Here is a 20,356-nt window from a genome sequence, read left to right on the forward strand (position 1 = left end):
CTGTTGTATCCTGTCTACATACTTTGAAAACACTCATTTATTTTTGCTTACATTCTAATACTGATTTCAAATAATAGCAAACCAGCAGTTTTGAATCCCCCCATTTCCCGGGTATTTGCCATTTCTCTTGTTTGTCTATGGTTCCTGATGATCCCTGGATAGATACCCATTGCTTAAAGAGATACCTTGAGCATTTCCTGCAGAGCCCACTGTCTGTGAGGGGCCCACTGGCTACAGGTTCCTTTGGATTTCCTTTGTTTGAGAATCCTTCATTTTCCCTTTTTTTCTGAGGCATCGTGCTTCTTCTAGTGCTGAAATCTTGGCTAGTGTTCATCAAGGTTCATAGGACCTTGAATATGTTTTATTGGACGTTGCTTCTCCAGGTTTGGGTGAACAACCTGTGGCCACTTCAGTTATATAATTTGCATGTGTAGTAGCCCATTTTCATGCAAGCATATTTGTTCATTTATATATATCACATCATTTTTCTCTAGGTTCTGTCAAGATCTCTCATTCAAATGTAGTTTATGGCTTCCATAGAAAGGTACATTCCAATTGAGGATGTGTGTTCTGGGATTCCTCCCACACTTCCCCAGCCTGCAAGGGGTCATTTCCCAGTTCCTTTTGTAGAGACAGTGTCTATGGAACTTTGAGATCCCTGGCTAGAGCTGAGGTGGTCTATGAATGCCCTTCCTTGAGGCAACTCTGTATCAGGAAACTGTGTGGGTAGCTTCTTTAGGCACTAAGTCCCCTCCTACAGGCTTCAGAGAGCTGCCTTTGTTATAGTAGAATAGCGGCTCTGGTTGATGGGTTATTGATTTTTCAGTGTGAGGATGAAACCTAAGGCTTCAGGCATGTTGGGCAGGTGAAGAGTGCTCGCGCTCTCTCTCTCTGAGGTAACCTAAACTCTGGAGGGTGAGAACTTAGCTCTTCCTGACTCCAGGATTGTGAGGCGTGAATGAGAGGATGGATAAGAACTTGTTCTGAGAACTGGAACCTGCATCCTAGTGGCTGTCATTGTGGTGGTGTGTGTCTGGGAGAGGGGAGTGCACCGTTTCTATGTTTACCTCTACAGCAGCACATCACCTCTGTTCTGTTTTGTTTTCCTAACTAGGCTCTTCCTGGACCCCATTACTATACTTGGGGTGACCACGGAGGCATCATCATGGCTATTGCCCAGGGCATGGAGACCAACGAGCTGAAGTAAGTGCTTCCGGTTATCCACCCTCTTCTTCCTCCTTCTCTTCTTAAAAAAGACCTTTTCTACTCTTCTCTCTACTTCTTCCTTCCTTTTCTCTCTCCTTTTTTTTTTTTAAGAAGAAGGTCTCACTGAGTATGTAGCCCATGTTGTCTTGAAACTTACAATATAGCTCCAATTGATGTAGAACTTGGCAATTCCCCTGCCTCAGCCTCCCAAGTGCTGAGATTTCAGGCATCAGTTACTGTGCTGTGCTTATTTGTCTTCTTGGGGCATCAAACTGTTCCCTCACACTGGTGTCTATGGTGACCATTGGATGTACTTTGCAGCACTAGGGTCAGGGCAGAGAACTAAGACCTCTGGAAATCACTTAATTTTTTTTTTTTTTTATGTCTATGACATAACTAATTCCTCCTGTCTGAGAGGAGGTTAGGAGAAAAAATTGAAATAATTTTTAATTTATTTGAATAAAAACTATCATCTTTCTTTTAATTAATTGTTTCAGGTTAACATATAAAGCAATGAATCTCATTATGGTAATTTAATTTATTTACTTTTTAGCACATATGACTTTATTATCATCATCATCATTATTATCATTATTTTTTCTCAACTATCTACTTACTGCCCTGTTTTCTGTCCTCTTCTCCATCCTGCCTGAGTCTCTTCCTTCCCTCAGACAGTTCCCCCTTCTGCTTCCTTATCACATGTAGCTAGAGAGTTTTGAACATGTCTTTGCTTTTAAAAGTGTTGCTTCCAAAGGTTTGTGCATAAGATGACTAATAGTAAAAATGACAAGAAATAATGACAGGCAAATAGTGGTAGTAGAATGTACATCACTTGGTAACCAAGTGACTTCTGCTGTGCTACATTTCATCTTGGGGGTTGTTATAGATGGAGTTGGAAGGGATGTTAGGGGTTAACTGCTTCATATTACAAATGGGGAAACCGAGGCTCAGAAAGAAGTAACCATCCTCTTGTAGAGTCATTCTTGAGAGTTAGTCTTGGATTACGTCTAAGAAAAAAGCAAAGTGTTAGGAGTTTGTAGCTTTTCTCCCCTTCAGGCTTGATTTGATCCAGAATAATTTCTTTGCTTCCTTTCATGAAGCTGTTGAACCAGAGTTACCATTGGAAAAGACAGACTTACCCTCACCTTCGCTTGGTTTTGGCTTGAACTCTTTAGCTGGGTGATCATGGGAGGCAGAGAGAGCTTCTGTCATCACACTGAGCTGTGGGAAGAAGCAGGCTTCCCCTGCTTTTGCGCCTAATAGAAATCGGCCAGAGGCAAGATGTGGGTGCTTTGAAAAGGGGATTTTAACAGCTGCTTCCCCCCTGAGCTTAACTGGGCCTGTACTGAGCCTGGAAGAGGTAGAGAGGCAAAGGTCTAGTCTTGGCTTTCCCCTTGGCTGCTCGTGGCCTTGGGTGGCATGGGGCAGCCTCTTCTCCACAGCCCAGAGGCAGGGGAGGTTGTGTTTGTAGACAACATCCGAATCTGTGTTCAGATTAGTTTTTGCTCAGAGGATGATATTCACGGAGGATGCTTCCCCCGGATCTGCTGGTGTTTGTGTGTCAAGTCACTTAACTTATGCCACACACACTGAGTAAGTGGTACTTACGCCAGGTATGGCGAATCTAAAGGGGAACAGGATGCTGTGGTCCCCTCCTGCCCCCGTGAGCGATCGCTTCACCCTCTGGCTGTAAGGTAGGTGAGGAGGTAATTGTGGTGTTTAGTAAACTGCTATGTGAGGAAGGCAGACAGGGACCTGGGCTTGGTTTCCTGGGCATAGGTTTCATTCTTTGGATAGTTTTAGTTTTCAGATTTGGGAGTCGGTTCTCAATTTCCCTTGTTTAACTTCTCCACAGATTACATTTAGCATTCCAAGCTGGCTCCTCTGAAGGAGCTAGTGTGATTTTAGTCCTCTCACACCATCTGTCGGTGCATATGCGTCCAGGGAACTCAGCGTCATTCTGCGTTAGCTGCAGCAAAAACATGGCCAGGAAAATAAGCCTGCTGACGGAACACCATAATGCCCTCCCCAGGCATTTCATAATGGCTTTGGGGGTTGGTGGTGGACATCGTGGCAGTGTTCTTCTGTTGGCATGGATCATTTGGAAGTGTCTGCAACACATAGTTCATGTAAATATGGACTGGCCTCCTTTTGACAGGGACATGTGTCCTGAGAACCGACTCACACTTGGCTGAGATCCATACAGCCACCTGGCGTTTACTGAGTGTGTCGTTCTCAGAGGTGTTTGCTCCTCCTTCTGTTGTTCCGTAAAGCAGAGGATGAGTGGAGTCAGTCCACAGTCTCCAGAGACAAACAGTGCTGCATAGACGTGGGGGGGGGGGGGGCAGGCGCTAGGCTTTTTTTTTTTTTTTTTTTTGGATCGTTGTGAGAAAGACACCAAAGAGGCAGGGCCAAGCTGGGAGGGTTCGTTCTGAGTTCACAGTGTCACAGGATTCAGTCCCACTTGGCTGCTGCATTGCCTTGGGAGGCTCGGCAGCATCAGCACATGGCTGAGAAGAGCTACTCAGCAGGGTGGGCATGCTGACTGGGTGTAGCTGCCCAGGCCGTGCCCTCTGCAGCCTCTTTCCTATAACTACGCCTCACCGGCTACTATCCATCACCTCCCCATGATGTCACCGTGACATGAGTCCATCGAGGGATTAAAGTCAGAGCCCTTGTGATATGGTCACCTCTCAGAGATGAACTCCATTCTGAGAGCACCATGCCATTCCATCCATGTTGACAAAACTGGCCTCCGGCTCTGGGCCTGTGACCTCCCTGACCATAGCAACCTCTCTGTCCTTTGAGCCTCAGAATTTTTGGGATGGCCTATTCATTTAGATTGGTTGTGTTCAGACTTCACGTTTTAACTCCGTTTCATTATATGCCTGGATTCAACTCATCTGCAAGGCTTTTGTAGGCCCGTATGCCTGGTCTATACAAGTTAGCAGGTACTTAGCAAATATTTGATCGATCAATAAATAGGTCACGCATACTTGGGCATCTGAGATTGCTTTTTTTCTTTTCTTTTCTTTTCTTTTTAAACATCGATTTAAAAAGCAGGAAGGGATCTGGGTAGGGTGCTATTTGCACAGCTCCAAGGGAGACCACCACTGTTGTGTCCTATGTAAATGACAACCCCTGAGCAGTGGGGGCTTCCTGAGTCTGTGTAGCCAGGCAGCCGGAGAGAAGATCTGATCCACCCTCCTTATCTTCCATACGAGGACCTGAGATGATTTGTGGGAGTTAGCGCCCACACTGGAACATGAACAGATTTTTGCTAGGAATCATTTCAGGTCAATTACACAAACATTTGTTGAACAACTCCAGTGAACCAGATGTTGTGCTAGACGCCAGGGATGGAGAGGCGAGTGGGGCCCGGTTCGGGGTCTGCCTGTGCCCATGGGAGTGCTAGGGCGTCTGAGCCGGTTGGAGAGAGAGTCTGGGAGAAGGAAGGAGCTTGCTTTGAAGGGAAGACAGGAGGTTCTGTCTATCTGAAGATGAATAGAATGTGGTCTCTCACCTTTAAGTATTTTACCCTTTATTTTTAGTGTAGGCAAAGAGAGTCAAATAGAGCAGAGTCTTTTGTTCTCATCACAGGACAGAGGTAGCAGAGATAGAACACTGGTTAAAGACAGAAGGACAGAAGGTTTGGGGTCTTTGTTTTCCCAACAAATTCCATTGGTGGTTCATTTACTATTTCAACACAGTCTGATTAACACAGTAACTGAGATCCCTCTGTTTGCCCTCTGCCTTGCTTCTCTATTGAGACTTTGTCATTGGTATTAAGTGAAACTGAGAGCAAGAAGGGTGAGTGCTGCCTTCCCTTTAAGGGAGCAAATGAGAGCCCAAGGGGCTAGGGATTTGCTTTTGTATCCATTCAGCAAGCTTGACCAGTAACCCTCATGGAGGGCACCAGGAATGGTGTCAGGTTTTTTTTTTTTTTTTTTTTTTTTTTTTTTTTTTTTTTTTGGTGCTTTTCAAGATATAGTGTTTTTCTCTGTATAGTCCAGGCTGTCCTAGAACTTACTCTGTAGAGCAGGCTGGTCTCGAACTCAGAAATCCGCCTGCCTCTGCCTCCCAAGTGCTGGGATTAAAGGTGTACGCCACCACCACCCTGCACCACATCCTGCAGAGGAGGGGCTGTGGCTGCCTTTTGCATCCTGACCAGACAAGATCCAAGCACCAGTTTGTGAGCCGGATCCCGAGGGCCGAGATCAATTTCCGTTTCTTCTTGGCAGTTCGCCTGTCAGTGTGATGAAATGTTGATAGTTACTAATACTTTGGACTTGCCCCAAAGCATCTTTTCTTCAAGGAGATCTCCAATTTCACAGGGCTTCCCTCTGGGAATCCCCCCAACTCCTGCTGAGGCTACATGCAGCAGTGTGGCTGCAGTTGTCTTTTCTAGGCGCAGCCTCGTGGTTCCAGAACGTAGGAAGCTGCAGCAGCCTCTTCCATGGCTTCTCCACCCGTGGTGGGTACAGTATCACCATGAGGCAGCTGCGGAGAGCCGTCCCTGCCCCAGTCTCACCCCGAGTGGCTTCCTCTGCTCCCAGGCAGAAGCAACAGATGCCCTTATCACCTTTCAACTGTTACAAAGCTAGGGCAGGGTTTGTAAAAAGAAAAAAAAAAAAAACCTCAAGTGTGAGTTGTTTAATTTCCTGCAGCAAGTGTTGATTGTTCTTCTTTCCGGTGGTAAGAAGAAGCGTGAGGTGCCGGGACAGGGGAAGTGGGTGGAGGTTTTATTACCCATGAGCCACAGTGTAGAAGACACTCATGGATCCGGTCATGTAAACACAGCAGGGTAGGGTGTGAAATCTAGTGCAAGGCCTAGCACTGGCCTAAGGCAGCACTAACTGGGAGGTTGGGGAAGGCTTCTCAAAGGAGGTGAAACGTGAGGTGAGAGTAAAAAGTCGATGCACAGTATCAGTGTTAGAAAGAGCTTTGTGGGGCTGGAGAGATGGCTCAGCACTTCAGAGGGCTTGCTGTGCTTCCAGAAGACCTGAGTTCAGTTCCCAGCATTGACACCACTACCTTGCACCCTTGGCATCCACTCTTACATACATTTACAAAAAGAGGCACAGCTTGAGCAAAGGTGGCAGTGCGACTCTGATCCCCGAGACCTTCGTGCACGGACAGAATATGCATTGAGAGACACAGAGGAGAGAAATAGGCCTTGAGGTGGCCTTAGAAGAGCACTGATCCCGTGGGTCCGGCCCTCACTCCCACTGGAGAGATTTTGTTTGTGTATGTTTAAATAAAGTCCTTTCTGTTCTTTGACAATTTCATACATGTGTGTCACTAAGTTTGGCCATTATTACCACCTTTACACCTTCACTGCCTCCCTTTCACATCAAGCTGTTCTTCCAACAGATAGCTCTCCTATCCATAGGTCTTTTTATTTATTTTTTTCCTAAGTTAAATTAAGGTTGATACATGAGCACAGGTACAGGGCTGTGTCCTAGAGGATGGTACTAGTGGTGGTACCACTGAAGATGAAATCAGCAGGGTTCACCCTTGAACGCATGAGCCTTCACTTCCAGTCTTCACTGGAATACGTTTATCCTCCTCAATTCTTCCAAAGGAAGTCATGTCATTCTTCTACTTGAAGTCCTCAAAAACAAAATTTTAGTCTTACCCAAGAATGAAGCCTTCAAGCTACAGTCCCCACCTGCAGGGCAAGAAGCACCCAATAAATGCCAAAGGGGCAATAATGACAGGACGAACCGCCATTTCTATAGCATTCCATGGCAGTCACCGCCATTCCTATAGCATTCCATGGCAGTCACCGCCATTCCTAGGCTCCGCCTCTCACTTCTTTGCTCTTGTCCCCTGGGCCTTAGAGCGGTGATGTAGATCTCCTGGGGGAGTTGGACACTCTCAGCACTTGACAACTTATTAGTCACTGTATTGATTGCTGCCCACAGCAAAGAGAAGCTTCTCTGGCCAAGGCTGAGAGCTGCGCTCACCTGTGGATATAAACATCAATATTTATAAAGCACTTTGACATCATGCCCAGTTAGCAAGACAACAGCAGGCTTCCCCCTACCGCCTTTGGTATTTGAGTAGGTTGCAGTATCAGGCAGCAATCACCTCCTGTGAACCGGGCCTCAGATCTAATCAGAGGACAGTTGGTTACTCCTAATAGGAGGGCAGGGCCATTCCATGAAGGTAGATTTGGTCAAGGTGAACCAGGTGTCAGTTTCAGGTACCAAGGTTGAATTCAACAGCAATGTGTTTTGCTGCCTCATTTGGTTCTGCCTTCTGCCACCTATGATGGAAGACCTTCCAGTCTTTGTGTAATGGGGAACAGTTTCTTCTGGGCAGTTTGATTTATTCTTTTGGTCATTCATTCATTCACTTGTTCATGTATTCATTTGTTCATTGGTGAGTGTAGGTCTTCGGTAAGAGAAACTCTGGAGTTCGCTGCAGTCCAGGTTCCATTGCATGGCTTTGAGTTCTGAGCACTGGGTCATAAGCAGATACTTCCTCTCATTGGAGAGCCATTCAGACTTTGATGGCCCCATGCTTGCAATACTGAGTATCTGTCATTCTGTGGGAAATACCCCAATTTCCTTTCCTTGTCTACTGCTGAATCTTCACAGATTTTTTTCTCTAGATCTACCTTGTATAATATCATTGAGTTAAGATGTGGGTCTCATATCTGCCCTCCATAGTGTGAACTGGGCAGAAGAATTAATACCTACTGATTCTAGACACTATTTCTACAAATAAAGATGTTAAGACCAAATTTCTACATTTTCCCTCACCTGGATTCAGTTTCTTGATGTGTAACCCAGGCTGTCCATTATCTGATAGTATCCCCCAGAAGTCCGCTCTCCGAGAGAGCTTATTAGAGGACGCATGTCCACCTTTCTCCTATCCTAAATTCCAGCAGGTTAAGCCTTGGGAATATCATGTGAATGTAAATATTCTCATTTTTGCTTAATCTTTGGATGCATGAAAACATTGGAATTTAATTTTATCACCTATGTCTATATCTACATCTGCATATATCTACACCTGTGTGTGTGTGTGTGTGTGTGTGTGTGTATACAGCTGGCCCTGAGCCCTTTGCAAATGGGGTAGTTGTCACATTCATTCTCTAAATTCCTGACTGGGGTGTGGAGCTTGTTGAGAAACTGAAGTTTTATTTTGGTTTGTCATCAAATATATATCAGTTCCCTTCCTATTATTTCGCCAACAATGGGTGAATGTTTATATGTGTGGTCCACAAGGATCTTTTTTTTTTTTTTAAATTGCTCTCACATCATTATCCTTCTTATGGTTGGTTTTGCTTATCAACTTGATGGGATTTAGAATCACCATGGAAACAAATCTCTGAGCATGTAAGAGGGATTAGCTCAATTAGGGTAATTGATGTGGGTAGGACCAGTTCTTTGCCTGGAGTCTTGAACTGAATCAAAAGGAGAAAGTGATCTGACATAAGCGAATATTGCTCCCTGTGGATGCAATGTGACCAGATGTCCCAAAGTGCTACCAGCATGACTTTCCTGCCACGACGGGTGGACTGCACCTTCAAAATGCGAGCTCAAACAAGCCACCCAGAAGTTGTTTCTGTTTTTTGTGTTTCTATGTTTTTGTCATAGCAACAAGGTAAGTAATACAAGTCTCTTGTTCAAATCAAGAATAATCGGGAGGAGAGGGAATAGCTTAGCATGTTGTGACTAGAGACCATTGGGGTCTCAGCTCTGGCCTCTTTTTGCCTGAGTGCTTATTATCCGGTCTCAAAAGTGCCTTTGCTCCTGTGGGTAAACAAAGTGACCGTTCCTCTTCTGTCTCTAGGATCTGTTCTGCCAGACTTTTGGAGAAATTACCAAAAAGGAGTCTGATAATTTTATCTTCATCTCTTCTTGTTCCCTAGTAGGTGTTCACACACACACACACACACACACACACACACACACACACACACACAAAGAAAAGCGATCCAATTTGTTTTTTTTTTCTTGCCTCTTATCATTTTAATTTCACTATTACGTCCTCTCTTCAGTTTCTGAATGTCGAGATCAGACCGACCTGGATGGAGCTGTTGCTATCGCTAGATGAGCCCCCTTTCTTTGAGATTCCTGAAAAACATCGTGTTCTAAATGAGCAGTGTGTTCTGAGGTGCAAGGTTACGCTTGGCCACACACCTGCCGGCTCATCTCATTAATGGCTTTACCGTCTGCACCTTTTGGGAATCTATAGAGAAATGAATCATTTCCTGGGGTTATCTTTGGTTGGATGATCTCTTAAATGGAATTAGCTTGCCTGTGTAAAAATAGATGGACTTCCTGTGTCATCATTGAACAGCTGGACCTTCCATGCTTGTCTGATTGATGGATTGACTCTAAGGGTATCTTTAGGAGTGGTACTGAGCCTTCAGCTTCTTAACATTGGTGAAAAGCAAGGGACTGAATGGGTTAATCGTATTTGATTTAAACCCCACTTAGACTCCAAGCATCATAGCTGGTTGAGAATTTGCCCCCACATAGGACCTGTGCTGGGTAGGGGGTAGGTACTTAGTTGTCCAGTGGCCTTGGTGGGTATAGTACCCATCCTTGGTTTAGCCTCTAGGTGTAAATAAGTCACTTCACAAATCTCGGGATGAGAAGAAGTGTTGGGATTGAATGAGGTGTGTCTAGTATTTTATATGTATGTATATGTTATGATATATGTATATGTTATATATACATATATGTTATATATACACATATATATTATATACATGACATATAGATGACGGTGTAGTCATCTATATTGCCCCACATTCTAGATTTGTTCAGTTGCATCAAATGGTACTGAGAGGCTGGGCTGAATCCAGATGCATATGGTATTAATGGTGCTAAATGTGAGTAAGGGTGTGGCTCATTGTTCTGCATGCAATTGCATTTCCCTAGCAATGAATGGTTGGTTTGTGGGTTCATATCCTTAGACCACATGGGCATCCTAGTGCCCTAGAATTTTACATATGATTTTCACATTCAGTGATGATCCTTGTCTGATTTGATTACTGTAGGGGGATTACAGAATGGTAGCACTTCGTATTCTATTATGACTTTTTAATGGTATTTGGTGATATGCCAACATAAGAAAAGATTATTTTTTTCTTCCTCCCTCCTTCTCTCCCTCTCTCTTCCCCCTCTCCCTCCCTCTCGTCATTGGTAGTGAGCGATTCATGTCCTACTTTTATTCACTATGTAGTGTTACCATCATCTTTCTCTTCCGTGACAATTTTTTTCCTAAATTTTGTTGTTCGGAGATCCTGTCAGCTAGTTCCTGCATCTTATTTTTTCATCAGGGAAGGTTGTAGATTGAACCTAACAATCAGTGACACCCCAGTTTTTTTTAAAATTCATTTTAGGTGACACTTTCTTGCTTTTCTGGCACAACCATAAACTTACCTGTTGTAAGGTCACCATTTCCCGGAGCACTGGTTATGACCCCCTGGTGATGTAGGTAGAAACTGAGGCCTGCCTTCTAGACATGTAACCTCAAGGCTCCTTTTGCTTGTATTGGGCAGGTACAGCACCAATGAAGGGGAGACCTGGAAGACATTTGTCTTCTCTGAGAAGCCTGTGTTTGTGTACGGGCTTCTCACAGAACCCGGCGAGAAGAGTACTGTCTTCACCATCTTCGGCTCTAATAAGGAGAGTGTCCACAGCTGGCTCATCCTGCAGGTCAATGCCACCGATGCCTTGGGTAAGCGCCTGCCTTCTGGGCCCCGGCTACAGACGGAACGACTTTGTCTGGAGTGGGCAGAGCGGCAGCTTAGAGATCTGTTAGCTGTTTGTGACTCACTATGGGAGATGGCCCAATCGAGTGTGAGAAAGACCCACGTCATGGGTCCCTTGGGGTTTATTTACTCAGTTCTTCTTAAGGGGACTGCTTATGATTCTTTGTGACTTGGTTTCCTTGTGCAGTACCTGGTTATAAGTCTAAATATATATCTATTAAAAGAGTGAACAGATGGGTAGATAGATGGATGAAAGTGAGTTTTCCAAATTAGAGGTTTTCTAAGTTAGAGATCCCTCAAGGGTCCAGTCAAATGGGTATGTCTGTATTAGCTCTCCATTAGGGGAAAGGGGGGAAGCTTTGTTTTGGCTTGTGGTTCGTGGTTTTGGTCCATAGTTCCTTGATATCTTCACTATAGTTGCAGTAGGAGCTGTGATAGGAGAAGTCTGCTTATCACATAGTGTCTAGGAATCAAAGAAGGAGAGAAGTGCAGGCTGGGACCCCAACACATCCCTTAAAGTCACACTCCTGATGACCTTACTTCTCCTCTAGAGCTCACTTCCTAAAAGCTCCAACATTTACCCATAGTGCCATAGGCCAGGGTCTAGCACCTGGGTCTTTGGGAGCGTTAACAATCCAAAGAATAGCACGGCTTTAATGTGGAGTCCTTTGATGGCTGTCTGCATTCTAGTTATTATCTGTCTGCTGGTGCACATATGCGTGGAGGACTGATGGACTCTGGAGTGCTCCTTCAGAGCCTCGTTGACTTCTTTCCCTTCTCACCTCTCCTTCGCTGACATAGTCCAGCTGCCCAGAAAGTTTCCTATGTCTTCCTACCTGAGCCATTCAACCTCAGCCTTAGGATCTAGCATCTGAGGATGTGCTGCTGGCATCTCAGTTGGAAGGTGTCTCTCCTCTGTCCATCACACCTTGAATTATATGTCTGTGCCTGCAATTAGATATCATGTCCCACCCCCTAATTACAAGGCTCTTGCATTTCTTTATTGCACCCACTGAGTGTCTTTATTGCCTCATAGACGGTACGGTTTTAATAAGTCTTTGCTCATTTGAGTGGCATTGTGTCGACAGGTGTGCATCAGCTTTGGGTAGTATTTAATCTGACACACATATTAAAAAAAGATACGAGGCACCAATTAGACGTAAGCATAGAATTCCCATAGGCACACTACTGACATCTTAAGTGGCTGTGGGCTGGTGGAAGAAGTGTGAAGTTATCTTGTCATTTCCAATCTCTCTACATAAAGAACCTGTACCATCAAGTAGGGCAAACACTTCAGTGCACTCAGCCTATACTACCAGATTTGCTTTTCTTCCTAAGGAAGCAGAATGGGCCGACAGCACCCCTGCATCACCTACCAAAGTATCCCAGGAGAGACCCCAGCCCTACCTCACCCCCAGCCTCTGTCACCTACTTGTAAAAGGGGCCACTTCTCTCCTAATAATTTAGAGACTTGGCTGAGTTTTATGGTATATGGCAAAATTTCAGTACTGGGGACATTGAGGCAGGGAGATCAGAAGTTTGGGATTCACCTGAACTCTCTAGATATATTCTCTCATTTATAAAACATGCAAGCAAGCAAGCAAGCCAGTAGGCCACCTAGAGCTCTGGGCCAGTGAGATGATGGTTCAGAAGGTCAATGTGCTTGGTGTTCAATGCTGAGAACCCATATAAAGATGGAAGGAGAGACCTAACTCCACTGAGCTATTTTCTGACTTCTACATGCTCACCAGTGCATGCATACAAACACATAATAAATAAATGAATGAATGAATAAATAAATAAATAAATACGTTTAAAATACATAGTCCTAAACCAAACAAATGATAAAAGCACACACACATGCACGCACACACACACCTTACACCCCACACATATACATACAATAAATAAGTTTAAAATACACAGCCCCAAACCAAACAAATAACAAAGAGCACATGTGTACATGTGCGCATGCACACACATACACATACTCATTCATACACACACACACACACACACACACACACACACACACACACACAGAGTGCAGAAATCAACAAAAGTAAACATAATACCCTGTCCCCTAAAGCCTCTAATCTTATGATTCGAAGCTGACGGTGTCAAATGTGACCGGCACCTTCACAGCTTTCTCAGAGGAGCTGTGTTGCAGGGATGCTGCCTCTTTCCCGATGGCTGCTGTCCACCCTCAGGTTACTGGAGATGGGTGGTTTTGAGCTCTCGTACTTGCTGGATGGCTACAGGGGCACTGAAAGTGGAGAACTGCATTGAGGGTAGGGAGGCAGGAAATCCTGCATGGGGGCCTGGATCTGATGCATTGCTCTGCCCTTTTCTGTCCTCAGGGGTTCCTTGCACAGAAAACGACTACAAGCTCTGGTCCCCCTCTGATGAACGAGGAAATGAGTGTTTGCTAGGACACAAGACAGTTTTCAAAAGGAGGACCCCTCATGCAACCTGCTTTAATGGGGAAGACTTTGACCGCCCGGTGGTCGTGTCCAACTGCTCCTGCACCCGGGAGGACTATGAATGGTTTGTTCTTCCCCCGTGCCCAGGATCTGGGGTTGTGTCATATCTGCTCTGTAGTGTGAGGCTAAAAGATGGGGAGCATGTTCTCTTCCTCTGAGGAAGGGGATAAGCATTCCTTGAGTGTGATGTGTGAGCCAGAACTGTGTGAGGCACCCTCTACTCAGGTCATCTTCTAGAGCTGGCCATGAAGTTCAGCAGAGATGCAGAGGGTTCTGTAGGGACTCCTAGCTCAGGGTTTAGTTCTAGGAGGCCCCCTAAAGGAAATACACTGAAAGCTCCATTTGGGGAAATTTGTTTTCTGTAGCTGTGTTATGGGTGGGGAGACAGGAAACTCTGCATGGGCCTGTATCTGTGCCTCTCCTTCACCTGAGAGGACATTTTTAATCTGTAATGGGGTTATGTTCATAAGTACAATTTTTGTATCATTTATTATTCCTTGAGGAAACTAGCTAAGACGTGCCTGGGAATTAAGTGGAAGTAACATCTGCACAGATCCCTGTGTCAGGAGATGAGCAGCCACCTTAGAGGAAGATTGGCTGCCTTTAGTGTGGACCTTGAAAGGAAGGAGAAGGCTATGATCTGCAATAGGAAAACTGGGATTTCTGGAGATGTCTGTGCTGGTTCTTAGGGAAACATCCAGCTATGGGGACAGGGCAGCATCAGGCAATGCAGCAGTGGTGTGCTGATGTCAGTGCAGGAAAGTGACTGTTACTGCCAGTCTATTTGTGATGACTGGGTTGGGTATGTGGGGTGGAGTTGATGAGTAGAGATGGAAAACATGGCTGGCAAGGGGAGGAAGTGAGGTCATTCGAGGGAGGAAGTGAGGTCAGGTGAGGGGAGGAAGTGAGGTCATTCGAGGGAGGAAGTGAGGGCAGGTGAGGGGAGGAAGTTAGGTCAGGTGAGAGGAGGAAGTGGAGGTCCTGTGGGAGAGGGATTTCATTCTGGAGGCAGGTGGGGCCTCAGGCCTTTGGGGAGAGTTGAGCTGAGCAGAGCTTAGCTGTAGATGGTTCCTGTTGGTTGGTTGTACTTTTCTTCCATGAGAATCTAGGAAATATTCAATAAATGTTGAACTCAATGTCAGAAAGTGAAGATTTTGGGGTCAAGCTCATGAGTATGAAAATTCCTGTGACTTAAAGAACTGGTAGCTTGGATCAAGTCTTGGAAAACCCAATACATTCTTTGTGGGGAGTGTAGACAGGAGAAGTCATGGAGTGAGGGCAAGACTGAGAATATAACCGGAATTTGCCTGCCTCACCCTCCAAGCTGGGAGTTTGGTTGTGTGGTTCCGGGATTATAGGATGAATTAAACTGTCATCTCCCAAGTTCAGGATGAGGCATCCCAGGGGTATTAGATAGTATGGGGACAGGTTCTTAAGTGACACTGAATTCTTAGTCACAATGTTTTTCAAGTCTAGGAAGTGGTAAATCACTTACCACTTACCACTGGACAAGGTTTGATCCCCAGAACTTCAAAGAAAAATGTTTTATTTTGTTTTTTAATTCCTCTTCTAGTTCTCCTGATGACTTAAGGAGAAAGCATCATAGTTTTTAAATATTGGCTAATCCATTGTATATATGTATGTATGTATGTATGTGTATGTATGTGTGTATATGTGTGTGTATGTATATATGTGTGTATATATTAGGCATGTGTACCTGTGATTGCACATGTGGGAGGGCAGAAGATAACTTTTGGGAGTTGTCTCTTTCCTACCTTGGTTCTGAGGTGAGTCTCTTGTTTCTGCTGTGCGTATGCCAAGTTGACTCACTCTAAGCTTATAACCAGTTCTCCTCCTGTCTTGGAGTAGGAGTGCTGGGATTACAGCTAGACACCACTGCAGCTGACATTTTACACGGTGCTCATAATGTGTGCAGGAGCTTTTACTAACCCTTGCCTTGACCCCCATTTTATTTTCTGTCTATCTGTCTATCTATCTATCTATCTATCTATCTATCTATCTATCTATCTATCTATTTGAAATAGAGGTTTATATCCCAGGCTGTCTTCAAAACTACTATATAGTGGGGGGTGACTTTGGAGTTCTATTTTCTTGTCTCTACCTCCCAAGAGCTAGGATCACAGATTTGTACCACCACACCCAGTGCTGATATTGAGCCCAAGGCCTTACGCATGCTATGCAGGTGCTCTGCCAATGAATCGTAGCCCCAGTCCCACGCCTCCCTTTTATTCAAGAGTCTGGACAGGCAGCTGAACACAGACAAGGTTTTGCTTTGGCATGATGACATACATCCCTTTTGTCTGCATAGGGAACATAGCAGTGGCTTTCTGGATGTGGCTCTGACACATGACTTCTTTGCAGATGTAGCTTAGTATACCAAGTAGTTGTTCTTTAAAGGCCCCATAGAGTATCTCATAGAATATAAACAGAAGGTGTGTGTAGAGATGCAGGGTTGGCTCTGAGGTGGAGGGTATATATCAGTGCTCTAAATGGATGCCAATTGCCTTTTCAGTGACTTTGGCTTCAAGATGAGTGAAGATCTCTCGTTAGAGGTTTGTGTTCCAGACCCCGAGTTTTCTGGGAAGCCCTACAGCCCTCCTGTGCCTTGTCCTGTGGGTTCTTCATACAGGAGGACAAGAGGGTATGTATGTGTATCATACAGTTGGCTGGGCCAGGCTCACAAGGGCCTGCATGGAGGAGGGAACTGTGAGAATCACTCAACTTCTGCCCACACCCTAAATTCTCAAACCCCAAGTTACAGACTGCAGGTGATTGGGCAGCTTTTTAAATCAACAGCTTCTGCAATCTCCTATTCCCCGTGAGAGAGCAGACTCTCCAAGCTTTTCTGCAAGGCTGAGAACATCTGAAGAAGCCTCGCCTGGGGAACATCTTCAGAGGCGTTTATGAGAGAGAGAGAGAGAGAGAGAGAGAGAGAGAGAGAGAGAGATTTTTAAGTGCTTCCCCGAGCAGTGCATTAAACCACCTGGGTCTGCCTGCTCTAAATAACCACATGCAAAACTGACTCAGAGCAAGTAAACACCATCCTTCCAGCTCTGTTGTCCGTGGCCAGGAATATGTGCTCAATTGGGGCACCTCCATGACCCAAATACCCTCTCCCTGTTTCTGACTTCTTGCTTTTATATGTGTGTCCGGGTTAACAGCTATCGGAAGATTTCAGGGGATACTTGCAGCGGAGGAGATGTTGAAGCACGACTGGAAGGGGAGCTGGTCCCTTGTCCCCTGGCGGGTAAGACAAATGGTCTCTTCCTTTTGCCTTCTTGAACCCTGGTTGGGTCATTCTGGTCTTGCCCAGTTGGCAATGTGGCTCTGGTAAATTCAGAGAGTTTAGGTATCGTGAAGGCTCCTCTTTCCCTAAGCTTAACATGAAGCCTTTGTGTAGCTTTATATCCTGAGAGTGTGAGCTATTTGGTGGTAGGTCAGGCTTTGGAGGGCAGTGTGGTTAGTATTTATTGAAGGATGAGTACTAGTGGTTGAGGAGCAGTCACAGTCCTTGGTATGGCTCTTGGTTTGTCAAAGTTGAATGTAAAGAAACTAGGACTCCTTCTAAACCAAGTTCTCTATCTTGGTTTTATAATGAATACTAGTTTTATTAGAATCTTATAGATCTCAATTCACTTGCCTATGTGTGGGCAGTTATTTGTCTCTACAGCCCAGTGATGCAGAGGTCATTAAAACATATCATGTGTGCATCTATATGAGGAAGTAAGCAGGTTCAGGGGAAAAGATGCCCTTAAAATCATTTATTTGTAATTGGCAGTGGTAAAACTCACACCTAAAGGTCCAGGATCCAAATGGCATCTAAGTGTCAGTCCCGGTTCCCATGGTCACTGTGCCTATTGATGGGGAAGACCTTCTTTGGAGAGATTATGAAGATATAATTACATTTCAAAGACGTTCTAAACTGTTTGGTAATGATGTAATATGAGTTATTTGTAATGTAGGCATAAAATTATGATAACTTTAAAAATGTGATTGGGCTGGGGACATGGCTCAGTGGACAAGAACACTTTCTATGTAAGTATGGAGACCCATGTTCAAGTTTCCTACATTAAAGCAAGGAGTGATCACATGTGTACTTCTAATCCAAGTGCTGTGAACAGGTGGAAACAGGAGGTATGCTGGGGTTACACCTCCCCCCCACATACACATATCACAATGTATATACACATATATACACACACACATATTGCACATATATACCACACATACATACACACACATACATACACACACATACATACATACACACCACTTGTACACACATGCACATGCACATATACATATACACATACACATACCCACTTGCATACATGTTTGCACACACATACACACCACATATGCATACATGTACATATACACATACACATACATACACTCATATCACACACACTATACACCCCAGCCCCACATATACCCACATACTCACCTGCTTGCACACATGTACATATACACCACACACATGCACACATGTATATATATATAGACAAACACACAATAGACATATACAACACCCCCATACATCCCACACATACAACACATATAATACACACACAAATATGCACAAGTGCACATTCACACAATACATCACACATACCCCACACCCCGACCACCACACATACACCACACCATACACACATACTACACTACACATATACTACACACACATACATACAAATATGCACACATGTACCCATCCATATGCATACATACACTCACCACCACACACACACCACACCATATACATATATCACATCACACATATACTACATACACATACATATGCACAAATATGAATATGCACACAAGTGCACATTCATGCACACATACACATACCACACATTATATCACACATAGACCACATACACATACATATACATAAGTATGCACATATGCACAATCATATACACATACACATGCCACATACACATCATACACACACACACATACATCATACCACACATACACCACACAAATATACACACTACAAAAAGTGGTGGCTTGGCCTCTTTTCTTCTTCCATGGTTTCCAGGACTGGTCAATCAGAATGTCCTTCCTTCCTCTGAGGTTTTATCCTCCCAGGGCCGATGAGTGGCCCTGGCATCATCAGCTGTGCTGTTTCGGTGGAAGCACCATGAACTCCAGAGAATCGTGACCCAGGCACGCTGCCTTCTGCTGCTTTCCGCCTTCCACAGGCAGGCAGAGCAGGGCAGCCTCCCGCCCTTCACCGCTCGTCAGCGTGCCCTGATGCTACTAAGCTCATTACTCCCTTAATTTAATCTTCCATCATTACCAGAGTAATTAACATACCTCACAGTGGAGATGTAAAAAGAACCTCTAATTCAGCAGATTCCTACAAATGAGCAGATAATATTGCAGTGCTCCCTTCACAGGAGCCGCTGTGACGAGGGCTTGGGTGAGGAGGGTTTGAATGAGTGCTCTTGAGGACCTGGGGAATGTACTTTCGTCATAAATACTTCAGGGATAATTCAGCAAGGAGCATGGTTGTTTGTATAAAGCCACCAGGACAGGCAAGAAAACTATTTTCTCTTCTGATAGAGAGCAGGGGACGAAATAGAGGAGTCTCCTCTCCTAAATGCAAGCAGGGAAGTACTCAGGGGAAAAGACATTTTCTAGGCCTAATGGGAAGCATACCATTGCAAAGATGAGGTAATGTGGGCATCTGGAAGGAGTTTTAAAATGTAGCGGATTTTTCTTTTTTTATGATTACTGTGACAATGTATCTTTCTAAGGCTGAGCCTTTGCATGACGGCACCAGCCAAACCCTCTGTTCCTTCTCTGGGGCAGAAGCCACACGTGGAAGCACTACATGCTTTTCCACCCCCGCCTCCTGCACAGGCGTCTCCTGTCTTGCACTGTGCTCTAAGGGCACTGGCTTCTTAGAAGAAACAAAGGAGCAGTGAGGGTCCTGGGTGCTGCCAAAGGGTGTGGGTCAGAAATCTCACTGCCCGGCACGTGGCTTGCGTCCTGTGACCTCCATCTTCCTGTCCTCTGCCTTGGAATTAGTGTCAGCCCAAAGGTGACATTTAGTTCCCATGGAGTGATGCTTGAGTATTTTTGAAGCAAGGTGAAAAGCAAAGAAAAAGAAACAAACTTTTCCTTCTTTGAGATTTTTTTTTTTTTATAGATTTCTTTCTTATTTAAAGCTTTCAAGAAGCCATGATAGGAACCAGGCCCAGTACGTCGTACAAAGTAAACAAGTGTTTTGCCTACTCGGACTTAGTGGATTTGGTTTCAATGTATTGTTATCAGTATTGGAGACTTTTTTTTTTAATATTTATTTATTTATTATATGTAACAACACTGTAGGTGTCAGACCTCTTTATGGATGGTTGTGAGCCACCATGTGGATGCTGGGATTTGAACTCATGACCTTTGGAAGAGCAGTCAGTGCTCTTAACCCACTGAGCCATCTCTCCAGCCCCGACTTTTTTTTTTTTTTTAAATCACATTTATTTGTGTGTATGTGTGTGGCGGGGAGGGGAATTGCATTAGTGAGACAGAGTGCAGGTGGAGAGGTCAGAGGACAACTTCTGGGAGCTGATTCTCTTCTTCCACTGTGTAGGTTCCTGGGATTGAACACAGTTCATCAGGCTTGGCAGCAAGTGTCTTAAGCTGCTGAGCCATCTTGCAGGCCCAGTACTGAGGGTCTTATAAAGCAGCTTACGTGCATATGTGAATTCAGTGAGTCAAGAGGATGAGGGCAAGACAGGGGAAAACAAAACATAATAATCAAACAAACAAAAAACCAAAAATAAAATAAAATAATAAAGTAAATAAAACCAAAAACCCAGCAGCCAATGCAAGCATGAAGCAAGGATTTGTGTTTGCATCTTGAGCCCACATGTAGCCTAGCGTCAGTAGATGC

At 44.6% G+C, this 20,356-nt stretch overlaps 1 protein-coding gene across 2 annotated transcripts in view; it reads left to right on the forward strand.

Moving 5' to 3' along the window:
- The window catches only part of Sorl1 (sortilin related receptor 1), a 162,761-nt gene that overhangs the window by 67,559 nt on the left and 74,846 nt on the right, over positions 1-20,356 (forward strand). For both annotated transcript variants that reach the window (XM_052188613.1, XM_052188614.1), the window contains 5 exons: positions 1,115-1,203; positions 10,733-10,911; positions 13,306-13,492; positions 15,962-16,090; positions 16,611-16,696. In XM_052188613.1, the coding sequence (XP_052044573.1) occupies positions 1,115-1,203; positions 10,733-10,911; positions 13,306-13,492; positions 15,962-16,090; positions 16,611-16,696 (670 nt within the window). The remainder of the gene's footprint in view (positions 1-1,114; positions 1,204-10,732; positions 10,912-13,305; positions 13,493-15,961; positions 16,091-16,610; positions 16,697-20,356) is intronic.

Source organism: Apodemus sylvaticus, chromosome 7 (genome assembly GCF_947179515.1).
Source record: "Apodemus sylvaticus chromosome 7, mApoSyl1.1, whole genome shotgun sequence".
Taxonomy (NCBI): Eukaryota; Metazoa; Chordata; class Mammalia; order Rodentia; family Muridae; genus Apodemus; species Apodemus sylvaticus.